The sequence below is a fragment of the Eleutherodactylus coqui genome, chromosome 8 (genome assembly GCF_035609145.1).
Source record: "Eleutherodactylus coqui strain aEleCoq1 chromosome 8, aEleCoq1.hap1, whole genome shotgun sequence".
NCBI lineage: Eukaryota > Metazoa > Chordata > Amphibia > Anura > Eleutherodactylidae > Eleutherodactylus > Eleutherodactylus coqui.
In genome coordinates this window covers 20460801-20473774 of record NC_089844.1, presented here as the reverse complement: position 1 = coordinate 20473774, position 12974 = coordinate 20460801, and the positions used below count along the sequence as shown (strand labels likewise).

The 12974-nt window shown below is 47.0% G+C and overlaps 1 protein-coding gene across 2 annotated transcripts; it reads right to left on the bottom strand.

Annotated features, from left to right (window-relative positions):
* Window positions 1-387: 387 nt before the first annotated feature.
* Window positions 388-12348, bottom strand: STEAP3 (STEAP3 metalloreductase). Of its 2 annotated transcripts, none has more exons than XM_066575255.1 (5): window positions 12302-12348; window positions 9006-9490; window positions 7423-7950; window positions 7166-7330; window positions 388-5461 (listed from the first exon to the last, which is right to left on the bottom strand). In XM_066575255.1, the coding sequence occupies exons 2-5, from the start codon at window positions 9486-9488 to the stop codon at window positions 5183-5185; spliced, it is 1455 nt and encodes a 484-aa protein (XP_066431352.1). In that variant the 5' UTR covers window positions 9489-9490; window positions 12302-12348; the 3' UTR covers window positions 388-5182. The 2 variants fall into 2 exon arrangements, with proteins under 2 accessions (XP_066431352.1, XP_066431351.1); XM_066575254.1 differs by lacking the exon at window positions 12302-12348 and adding an exon at window positions 10072-10117.
* Between the last annotated feature and the right edge of the window lie 626 nt (window positions 12349-12974).

Here is a 12974-nt window from a genome sequence, read left to right as displayed (position 1 = left end):
AAGATGTAGATTTCATTTGTTTTATTCTGGACGCACATTTGAAAATATTTTTTTTTTTAACCATTTAGGAGACGTACTAATTTAACATTGATTATCAACATTTTGAGGGAAACTTTTTGTTTTCCTACACCAAGCCCTAATCTTCTGTCTGGATGCACAACGGGGCCCAAACCGAAAGGAGCAGCTGGAGGCTTTCAGAACAGACATTTTGCTTGAAGGAGATTTAGGCCCCATTGCCCACTTATAGAACCCCTGAGCGGCCAAAACGATGGAGAACCCCCACAAATGACCCCATTTTGAAAACTAGACCCCTTAACAAATTCATCTAGGGCTGTACTGCGTATTTTGACCCCACAGTTTTTGAATAAATCGAAGCAAAGCAGAAGGTAATAATTACGATTTTTATTTTTTTGGCAATTGTGTCAATTGAAAAACAGGTTTTTGTTTTTGTACAGTGTACATAGGAATGAAGACGGTCGCCCCAAAATGGATACCCCTGTTTGTCCCGTGTTCAGAAATATACCCACTGTGGCCCTAATCTACTTACAGGACACATGGCTATAATGGAGGGAACACCCGTTGGATTCCAGGCCCCACTGCTGACCTGTGCGGAGTAAAAATTGACTCCCTAAAAATTCCCCACCCCCACCCCCATCTTAAATAAAAGTAATAATGTAAACTGTGTGGCTTGTTTGGAAACGGGGGTAATTACAGATGCTGGTTGGGATGAGCACATGGGGCAATAAAACCGGGTATCCCTCCTCCTCCTCCTTTTTTGGGGGGTATTTCGTGACCTCAGCGGCAGGGATGGGGTGTAAAGTGGCGCTCTGTGAGTCTCCGTAATCTTGCGGAGGTGCGGCGGTCTCACACAGAAGGCGCTGAACAAGCTGCTCCTGGAACTGCATGAAGGCGAGCGTTCCCGGGGCTTCTTGTAAATTACAGATTACAGGTAGCGGTCTGAATAATGCTGGGTTCACACGGCCGGATGTGGGATCTGCTTGCGGAGGCCAGCAGCGGATCCCAGCTGTGACCCTGCGTACGGCCGCGTAATGTACTGCGCATAACTGCCTACTCACATAGGCGGTCATGCGCAGTACACCTTTATTTGTATATTTCTTGCGCTGTGGCTTAGTGATGACGCGGGTGCCCGCAGCCTGTACACAATGTAGCTGCGGGTCTGTGGGTATAGCCGCGACTGTAGAGCACAATGGGCTCTATGTTGTGGATATCCGCGGTAAAATAGGACATCTGTTTTCTGTGAGTGATTACGTACGTCTAACCCGCTAATGTGGGCGGAATTGTGTAATCCAATGCATTTACGCATGTGGAATCCATAATTTCTATCCAGTCGTGTGAGACCGGCCTAAGGTAAATCGCTACCTTTCTATCGTGACCGGGAACCGCTGCTACAACGGGTGCCAGGAGCAAGGAAATGTAACATTTCCTGGGCTCCCCGGCTCCTGCGCATGTGTCTGGCATTTTGCCGGCGGACGCATTCGCAGAAACCAGAATGGTCCATGGAGAATGATCGCATCAGTGAGGGGAGATGAAACTGCTACTTTTTTAAAAGCTTTTGTGTGATCACTATTATGCATTGCATAACAGCGATCATGTGACCAGTAACCGCATACTACCATACCGCGGTCCCCCGTGACCTCTCCAGGCTGTCTGCTACCTTCGGTAGCCAGGAGCAGGCAGATTTTAAGTTTCCCGGGCACTCCTTGCCTTCTGCACATGCGTTCGCCATTTTGCTGACGGGCTTATGCACTAAATCCGGGGTAAGGTTCGCGGATAAAGATCCCCTTGGGGGACAAATGCGGGGACCTTGGCATGTAATCTCATCGCCCCTCACGGATACGATCCGTAAGCAGAGAAGAAATTTTTGATTTTCAAATTTTTTTTTTTCAACCTTTTAACTTTCCATGGATAACGGTGATCATGTGACCGGGAGCCGCATGCAGTCATCCCCGGTCACCTCTCCCTCCACTCACCTATCTTTGACAGCCGGGTGCAAGGGAATTTCAAATTTGCCGGGCTCTCCGGCCTTCTGCGCATGCGCGCCACTTCAGCGCATGTGCAGAAGCCAACGGCAGCTGTATGTCGTTGCCAGAGATCATGGAGGATGGGGGTGAGTATTTTCACCTCCCCTCATGGATCAAATCCATGAGGTGAGGTGAAACTAAATTTTTTTTGCTTTTCTGCGCGATCACGGGCCCACGGGGATCGGTCACCAAGATCCCCGGTGCCATCTCCTGCCTACCTTCAGGAGAGTTCAAATTTACTGGGGCTCCCAACCTTCTGCGCATGCGTTGAAGGGGAAGACTCCCCGCTATAGCTCCATGTCGTTGGCTACCACGGGCACCGACAGCATGGAGCTGTCACATCCAGAGCCCACGTGGCTTTAATCCCCACAGGAGGCATGTTTTGACGTCCTCAGGGATTAAAGCCCATTTAGGCAGGACCTAAAAACACTGGGCTGGTAACTACGGGGTTAATAGATTAATTTTAAAGCTAGTTTCTTGATTTAACTAAGGGGTTTCTCATTCACTGACAGCAAACAGAGATCTTAATGGTAAGAAATGAAACCCAAAGTGGCAGAATTTTAGCAAATGTCATTCATTGGCTTCTACTGGGACAAGTTTATGACCCATCTGATAAGTGGCGCTGCCCAGAACGGGCAGCATGTTTTATTATAGCATTTACACGTTTCTGGCATAGAAAATAATTTATGACTTTTTGTTCTTTTGTCATGTTTGAAGAGGGCTGGGTTTAGCAGGAGTGGGCGTGGCCTCCACCCCCACCCACCCCTTTACTATAATTTATGCCAGAAATAGGTAAAAGTAGTAGGCCCAAATCTACGCCTGATCACAGCTGGCTTGGATGACATAAAATGCGTCACATTAAGAGGCGCGCAGCTCGTAATAAACTTGTCTCTTCAACATATTTTGGTTTTCGACATGTACGAGACGATGCTGGATGCAAATCCTGCCCTATTTTATAGTAGAAGGCATTAAATCCATGGATGGACAAGGCCAAGGCGTCTAGAAGGCTGCAGAACCCTTCATCATGCAAGAATCACATCTATGACCACCCTGTGGCGTTTGGCGATTCCTGGGGTCTGGGGGGTGTTACTAGGGTTGGGGAAGTCGTCACTTGTGCTCTCTACGCCTATTCAGGACATCGCAGGGGGCTCAGTACGGGGTCTATGGATGATAAGTGGCTATACAATACATTTGGAAAGTCTTCAGACCCGTTAGTTAAGCCGTGGCCTGGGTTTTCCCCCCTCATTCTGCACTCAATACCCCATAATGACAAACTGACAACAGAATGTGAGAAATCTTTGTACATTTATTTTTTTTTTTAATGAAACCCTAACATTTTGCAGTGTGAGGTATTCCCACCCTTTAGTATAACACTTGACCTTTAGCTCTGGGCCTCCCACTTCTCTTGATCATCCTTCAGGTATTTCTGTCTTAACTGGAGTCACCTGTAGTAAATTCAGCTGATTGGGCATCATTTTAAAAGACACCCCCTGTCTATGTAAGGTCTCACCGCTCACAATGCAGATCAGAGCCAAAGCCAAGGCATGAGGAGGAGAGAACTGCCTGCAGAGCTCAGACTGGATTGTGTGGAAGCACAGATCTGGAGGCTGCAGTAACATTTCTGCTGCACTGAAAATTCCCAAGAGCCCAGCAGCCTCCATACTGCTTACAGGGAAGAACAACCAGGACTCTTCCTAGAAACTGGCCGACCCACCAAACTAAGTCATCGGTGAAGAAGAGCCTTGGTAAGATGTGACCAAGAACCTAACAGTCTCTCTGGCTGAGCTCCAAAGATCCTGGGTGCAGATGGGAGAAACTTCCAGAAGGTCAACCATCACTGCAGCCTCCAGCAATCTGGGCTTTATGGCAGACGGGCCAGAAAGAAGCCTCCTCAGTAAAAGACACTTGAAAGCCAGGGGGAGTTACCAAAAAGACCCTAAGGCAGGGGTCCCCAACTCCAGTCCTCAGGAACCACCAACAGGTCAGGTTTTCAGGATATCCTATGGTAAGAACCCCTGTGGCAATGTCTGAGGCACCGACAATAATTACATCACCTGTGCAACACTGAGGAAATCCTGAAAACATGACCTGTTGGCGGTCCCTGAGGACTGGAGGTGGGAACACTGCCCTAAGGGACCCTCAGAGTGCGAGAAACAAGATTCTCTGCTCTGATGAAACCAAGATGCAACTTTTTGGCCTCAATTCTAACCATTATGTCTGGAGGAAACCAGGTGCCGCTCATCACCTGCCCAATATCATCCCTACAGTGAAGCCTGGGGGTGGAGCATCATGCTGGGGAACAGGGAGAGACCGGTCAGGGTTGATGGAAAGCTGAATGGAGCAAAGTACAATGAAAACCTAATCCAGACTGCAAGGGACCTCAGACTGGGCAGAAGAGTGACCTTCAACAAGACAATGACCCTAAGACCCCCAGCCAAGACCACACAGGAGGAACTTAGGGACAACTCTGTGAATGTCCTTGAGTGGCCCGGCCAGAGCGCTGACTTGTCCCCAATCAAACATCTCAGGAAAGACCTGACGATGGCTGTCCACAGACGGCCCCCATCGAACTTGACAGAGAAGAATGGCAGAAAATCCTCAAATCCCGCTGTGCTAACCTTGTGGCATCATCCCCAAGACCAGAATCACTGCGAAAGGGGTTCAGCGAAGCACTGAGCGCCGGGTGTGAATACTTATGTCAATGGGAAAAGGTTATTTCTTCATTGTTAAAAAATGTACAAGATTTGTAACATTGGGTTGTCACTGTGTCATTCTGGGGTACCGAGTGCAGAATAATGGGGGGGGGGGGCACAAGGACACAACATGACAGAATGTAACAAAGTGAAAGGGAGTGAAGACGTCTTGGATACATATAATGTCCGGCGTAAGAACTGATAACGATTGCGTTTCCTCTTCTACAATCTGTAGATTTCTTTGGCTTGTGTCTAGTAGCTCAATAGTCCAGGTTCTCCCTGAGAGGTAAGTCGCCTCCATTGCCGCCATCTTCTTCATATCACAGAGTTGCATACACCGCGGCAATAAGGCTATATCAGATGACCACTAACAGTGCGCATAAGATCAGGCAAGTCATCATCCGGTTGCAGATGGCGCCCCGCGGTATTGGACGTTGCTCCCTTCACTTACACATTACTAGAACCTTCCGTGGAGGCATCGCCCGGCACGGTGAAGGTCACACACTTGTCCTTTTCCCATCCTCTGCGGATCTTCATCAGTTTTGTATTTACACACGGCAGCAGGAAGACGATTCTGGCCAGGATGATGATGAAGGGCAGCACCAGCGTCAGGGTGAAGGTCGGCGGCAGGTAAAACTTGTAGCGACTCCAATCAAAGGCTCGCTTCCAGCCAAATGTCAGCGTGTGGAGGGTGCCGACGACCAGCGCTGCAAATCCCAGCTTAGACTGCAAAGAAACACATTTACAGCTTAAGCAGCAGAATGGCTGATAACAGAGAAAGGAAGAGACTTAAAGGGGTTCTGTCATTAGAAAACAAAAATTCTATACTTACCTATTCCTCCCCGTCAGTCTTCTTACAGCTTGTTCTCCTTCCCGATCTCCTGGCTCCTGCAGTCACCCGGGTCACCTCGCCGCACGCCGGCCGATTCTTCTCCTTCCAGTGACGGTGTCCATTCTCTGCAGACTCCTTCTGGCAGGTAAGTGTACCCGGTCACTAGAGACGTAGTGTTCATAGCCCATCATGGAGTTCCGAGCTGCTGCCGAGACTGTGCATGCATGCTGTCTCTCTGCCATAGTATATGAACTCTCGCAGCGAGAGCGTGCATGCTCAGTCTCAGTAATAGATCGGCATTCCTTGCTAGGCAGTGAATGTTACGTCTCTAGTGACACAATCTACACTGACCTGCCGGAAGAAGAATGGAGGGAACGGACGCATCATAACAAGAGGAAGAGGATCTGGACAGCCGGAGGTGAGGCGACCTGGGGGACTGGAGGAGATCAGCAGGGAGAAGTTGTGGTAAGTAGTTGGCCTGGGGAGAAATAGGTAAGTCTTGATTTTTTTTTTTTTTTAAATGACAAAACCCCTTTAGCAATCTAATTAACCAAACACTAATTGTGAGTAGTGGAGCCAAAACTAAAATAAGTACATTCTGATCTATCAATCAAACCTGGGCCATCGGAAACAATTACCACAGCGCAAGACGAGGCTCATCTGCATCCCAAGTCAAAAGTCATACTCCAAAGCTGCACTCACTATTCTGCTGGTGGAGTCACTGTGTACATACATTACTTATCCTGTACTGCTCCTGAGTTACATCCTGTATTATACTCCAAAGCTGCACTCACTATTCTGCTGGTGGAGTCACTGTGTACATACATTACTTATCCTGTACTGCTCCTGAGTTATATCCTGTATTATACTCCAGAGCTGCACTCACTATTCTGCTGGTGGAGTCACTGTGTACATACATTACTTATCCTGTACTGCTCCTGAGTTATATCCTGTATTATACTCCAGAGCTGCACTCACTATTCTGCTGGTTGAGTCACTGTGTACATACATTACTTATCCTGTACTGACCCTGAGTTACATCCTGTATTATACTCCAGAGCTGCACTCACTATTATGCTGGTGGGGTCACTGTGTACATACATTACTTATCCTGTACTGATCCTGAGTTACATCCTGTATTATACTCCAGAGCTACATTCACTATTCTGCTGTAGGAGTCACTGTGTACATACATTACTTATCCTGTACTGATCCTGAGTTATATCCTGTATTATACTCCAGAGCTGCATTCACTATTCTGCTGTAGGAGTCACTGTGTACATACATTACTTATTCTGTACTGATCCTGAGTTATATCCTGTATTATACTCCAGAGCTGCACTCACTATTCTGCTGGTGGAGTCACTGTATACATACATTACTTATCCTGTACAGATCCTGAGTTACATCCTGTATTATACTCCAGAGCTGCACTCACTATTCTCCTGGACTGCATGCTCTCTCTGTATGACACACAACACAAGACTACAGTTACCCAGTCTGCCTAATAGGGGCCCCCTACAGGAGAGCCCCTACTATGATATCCACATGTACTATGTTGTCTTGAAGCGGAGAAGTGCCCTACGAACTGGACTTACTTGGATGAAGGTGAATTCTTTCCAGTTCAAGGAGTTGCCGACAGACGGTACGGAGGCGACGGCGAGGAGGGCGAGGATTCCGAGCGCCATGATCCCCAGAGAGATGTAGATCTCCATCCTCCAGGCTTCTTCCTCCACCCATGAGGAGGTCACATTGTTCTTCACCTATAAACACAGGTAAATCATTGACTGCGGGGTTATGGATTCTATATAGACCCCTCCCCCACACTGCGCAGGATGTGGCGGCCCCTGGGCACCTGTTTGACGGCATCGTTGAGGATCTGATAGCGGGCGGATCTCCTCATGGGCAGGCACAGGCTGTACACAGCGTGCAGCGCTGCCAGGAAGAAGCTTGCCAGCCCCATCTGCTTCCTGTGGACCATCCACTCGTCCAACCAGCCGGGGAACCGCTTGTACTTTGTGCCATTGTGCAACTGGTAGAGTGCAGCGAGGATTCCGGGCGCGTAGACTAGCGACAGCAGGATGTAGGCGACACACGGCAGCGTGACGTTCATCAGCTCCAGCGGCATCTTGTAGAAGACGTTGCGGTTCTCCACCAGGTAAGGGTGCAGCACGGACCGCACAAAGTTATACAGGTAGAAGAAGATGAAGAGGCCGAGCGCCAGCGCACAGGGCATCCTCCAGAGGGGCAGGAGCCGCAGGGGTATGTTCTCAACCTCACGAGATGCACACAGTGCCCCCATGTCCACTGGAAGGAAGCCCATACTGCGCCCTACGGAGGCAATGCGGCTTCTAGCGTCTGGGCTGTCAGAGCAGATCAAGACCTACATGGAACAAGGTACAAAGAGTATGAGAAGATAATCTGTCACCATCCAATCACTAGAGAGCAGCGGTGACAGTGAGAATACCACCTATCGATTCACTAGAGAGCAGCGGTGACATCACTGAGAATGCAGCCTATCCATTTACTAGAGAGCAGCAGTGACATCACTGACAGGCCAGCCTATCCAATCACTACAGAGCAGCGGTGACATCACTCAAAATGCATCCTATCCAATCCCTACAGAGCAGCGGTGACATCACTGAGAATGCAGCCTATCCATTTACTAGAGAGCAGCAGTGACATCACTGAGAGGCCAGCCTATCCAATCACTACAGAGCAGCGGTGACATCACTCAAAATGCATCCTATCCAATCACTACAGAGCAGCGGTGACATCACTGAGACTGCAGTCTATCTATTCACAAGAGAGCAGCGGTGACATCACTGAGACTGCAGTCTATCTATTCACAAGAGAGCAGCGGTGACATCACTGAGACTGCAGTCTATCTATTCACAAGAGAGCAGCGGTGACATCACTGAGACTGCAGTCTATCTATTCACAAGAGAGCAGCGGTGACATCACTGAGACTGCAGTCTATCTATTCACAAGAGAGCAGCAGTGACATCACTGAGAGGCCAGCCTATCCAATCACTACAGAGCAGCGGTGACATCACTCAAAATGCATCCTATCCAATCACTACAGAGCAGCGGTGACATCACTGAGACTGCAGTCTATTCACAAGAGAGCAGCGGTGACATCACTGAGACTGCAGTCTATTCACAAGAGAGCAGCGGTGACATCACTGAGACTGCAGTCTATCTATTCCCAAGAGAGCAGCGGTGACATCACTGAGACTGCAGTCTATCTATTCACAAGAGAGCAGCGGTGACATCACTGAAACTGCAGCCCAATTATTCGTGAGACATAAGCGGTGACATCACTGAGACTGCAGTCTATCTATTCACAAGAGAGCAGCGGTGACATCACTGTTAATGCAGCCTATTCATTCACTAGAGAGCAGCGGTGACATGAACATCTCTGCTTATCTTTCTCACCTGGTTGTTTCCGTCCTTGGGACCGGCCTGCAGCGCCCAGGCGGACACCACGTTGAATGCTTTGACCACAGTGCATTGTGGGAAGAGAGCCGCCAGATACTCGGCGTTGGACTCACTATTCACATTGATCTCCAGGTTGTTGCTGACGTCCACCAGCGTTTTCCCGGACAAGGCGTCGGACAGCGCGCTCAGCGTAGAATAATGTTCCCGGAATATCGCAACAAACAGCAGCTGCGCGCGTTTCACCGCCTCTTCCTGGTAAGTCACCTCAGCATCAGCAGGGAAGAGTGCGGCGTTACGCTGCGGATTGCGACTTCCTACCACGATCTTGAACCCGGAGTACAAGAGGCGCGTGGCGAGCGAGCGAGCAAAGTCTCCGGTGCCCAGAATTCCAATAGTGTCGCCACACGACAAGACGCACGATGCTGCGGAGGAGCTGCTCTCATCTCCGAGCAGAGGCTTCGCCATCTCGGACTTCACCATACCTTCCGAGAAAAGCAGGAGAGTTATACACCGACAGCACGCGGCCGCGATGACATCACAACGCTACCATTATAGGACTATATTACTGCGAGCCGCACTCGACCTATATATATATATATATGTAACAGGAGCAGTACTGTGCAGTGTATGTATGTATATATATATATATATATATATATATATATATATATATATATATATATATGACAGGAGAAGCGGTACTGTGCAGTATATATATATATATATATATATGACAGGAGAAGCGGTACTGTGCAGTATATATATATATATATATATATATATATATATATATATATATATATATGACAGGAGAAGCGGTACTGTGCAGTATATATATATATATATATATATACATATATATATATGACAGGAGAAGCGGTACTGTGCAGTATATATATATATATATATATATATACATATATATATATATATGACAGGAGAAGCGGTACTGTGCAGTATATATATATATATATATATATATACATATATATATGACAGGAGAAGCAGTATTGTGCAGTATATATATATTATTCACACACATGACGGCCGTTTCCATACATACAGAATGTGGTTCCTCTTTGCTTCGCACTTGGATTGTCTTAGTATATGGGAGATTCTCCCTTTATCAAGGCGCTGCAGCGAGGGGTGTGAGCCCTGGGAGGGGCCGCATCAGATTAGGATGCACAAGTCCAAAATATCAGAAGCCCTACTGCTAATAACTTTGTACGCCCCTTGCTGCTTGGTCAGGAGTGGGGGTGGGGGACATGGGATTCCACCCTCCCTCCTTCTATTTAATGGTTCTGTGGGGTGAGGTCTCTGCTTTTCTCTCACCCCAGGAATCCTGACTCTCACATACTGTCCTGCAGAGGCGCTATTGCTGGTATTCATCAGTTTATGGTACATGACAAAATACTGCTGCCTGCAGCCACCACCAGGGGGAGCCCACTGCATACAGATATATACAGTGACCAGTAGTGGGAGATCCCAGTATACATGTATATATAGCCACCACTAGGGGGAGCCCACTGCATACAGATATACACAGCAACCAGTAGTGGGTGATCCCTGTATACATGTATATATAGCCATCACTAGGGGGAGCCCACTGCATAGAGATATATACAGTGACCAGTAGTGGGAGATCCCAGTATACATGTATATATAGCCACCACTAGGGGGAGCCCACTGCATACAGATATACACAGCAACCAGTAGTGGGTGATCCCTGTATACATGTATATATAGCCACCACTAGGGGGAGCCCACTGCATACAGATATATACAGTGACCAGTAGTGGGAGATCCCTGTATACATGCATATATAGCCACCACTAGGGGGAGATCAGTGTATACAGATTATACACTACCACTGGGGGGGAACTCCCTGTATTCAGTGGACATTATATACAGTGTATCTGGGTGGAGGTGTAGAGGACATTATATACAGCATGTGGAGGGTATAGAGGTCATTCTAGTGTGTGAGGAGTGTATGAGACATTATATACCATATGGGGGTTGCAGAAGACATTATATGTACCGTAGGGCGTATAGAGGACTCTATATACCATGTGGGGGTTATAGAAGACATTATATATACCTTTGGGTGTAAAGAGGATATTATTGACCACGTGGGGGTATAGAAGACATTGAATACAGTAAGTGAGGTATAGAGGAAAAAAAATACTGTATGGAGGAATAGTAACCATTATATACAGTATAGGGGGTGTAGTGGGCATCATACAGTGTGTGGGTGCTGAAGACATTATATACAGTGGGAATATATATATTGTTGGGTATAGTGAACATTATATACAGTGGGGGTGTAGGTGACACAATATACAGTTTGTGGAAGGTAGAGGACATTATATGCAATGGGTGTGTGGAGAGGACTTTATATACAGTGTAGGGAGTATAGAGAACATTATATACAGTGTGTGGGGAGTGTAGGAGCCATTGTTTACAGACTGTGAGATACAGAATACTTTATATACAGTCCGGGTATAGGGGACATTATATATAATGCCCTCTGCATCCCCTACACTGTCTATAATCTCCCCATATGTCTGTTTCACTCCCCAACTCAAAAACTGTATCCAGTACATTATATATAGTGGGGGGTTAAGGGACATTATATGCAATGTGTGGGGGTATAGAGGGCATTATATACAGTGCAGGGGGTGTAGAGGACATTATCTACAGCATGCATCCGGGTAACTGGCATTATATACAGGACATTATAAAAGGACTATATAGACAGTATAGGGGTATACAGGACGTTGCATATACACTCCTGACTATATATAATGTGAGTGTAGAGGATATTATATCCAGTGGGGAGGATAGGATACATTACACACAGTGTAGGGGTACAAAGGTCATATAGCATGCAGGGGGTATAGAGCCACTAGTTACAGTGTAGGGGTAAAGGGGACATTATACAGAGTGCGGGCTAGAGGACATTGCATATATTGTGTAGGGGCATTATATATATATATGGTATGGAGAACATTATATACCGTGTGTGGGGTATACCGGGCATTATATACCGTGTGTGGGTTATACCGGGCATTATATACCGTGTGGGGTATACCGGGCATTATATACCGTGTGTGGGTATACCGGGCATTATATACAGTTTGGGGAGTTCGGTCCGTCATTGGGCTGAAGTTTGGAAAGTTTTCGTGGTTGTTGTCGGGGGGCATCACGTGCTCGTGGAGGGGGCGGGGTGCTTCGGGTAACACGTGACTTTCCGCCGGGCCCGCACTGTGGCCCCCCAGGGACCCGGATCTCACCTGCAGCCGGAGCGCGACCAGAAAGCGAAAGTTGAACCTGGCGGAGGGCGGAGCCAGGTTATTATAGACTCCGCCCCCGAGTGTATCGTCTGTAGCCCATATCTACCGCCTCTTGTATCCGCCCTCTCATGTACTAATAAGTGCATGCGCCTGTTATTACATATTATATACATGCTATATAGTCTCTTATACATCTTATAGATGGAGTATTATATACACCTCTTATATTATATATGTATATCCCATTATATACTGCAGTATATATCACTCATGTATTTCGCTTACCATATACACCCTATATAGTGCTGAACACGTACATGTCTTAGAGTACACAATACATAACATAGTATATACAGCTCTTAGTTTACACCCCCATAGAGCGTTATATGTATTTCTGATATAATATAGACTTATCATATACACCCTATATATAGTGCTTAATATATATTCTTTATTATGTACCCCTACAGATAATGTGTTATATGCACCTCTACTTATATACCGCTCTATAAATGAGGTATTATATGTACATGATACCATATAGTAATGAATTATCACATACCCCCTATAGACAGCGCTGTAATGAATTATCACATACCCCCTATAGACAGCGCTGTAATGAATTATCACATACCCCCTATAGACAGCGCTGTAGTTCCTTATTATACTCCCT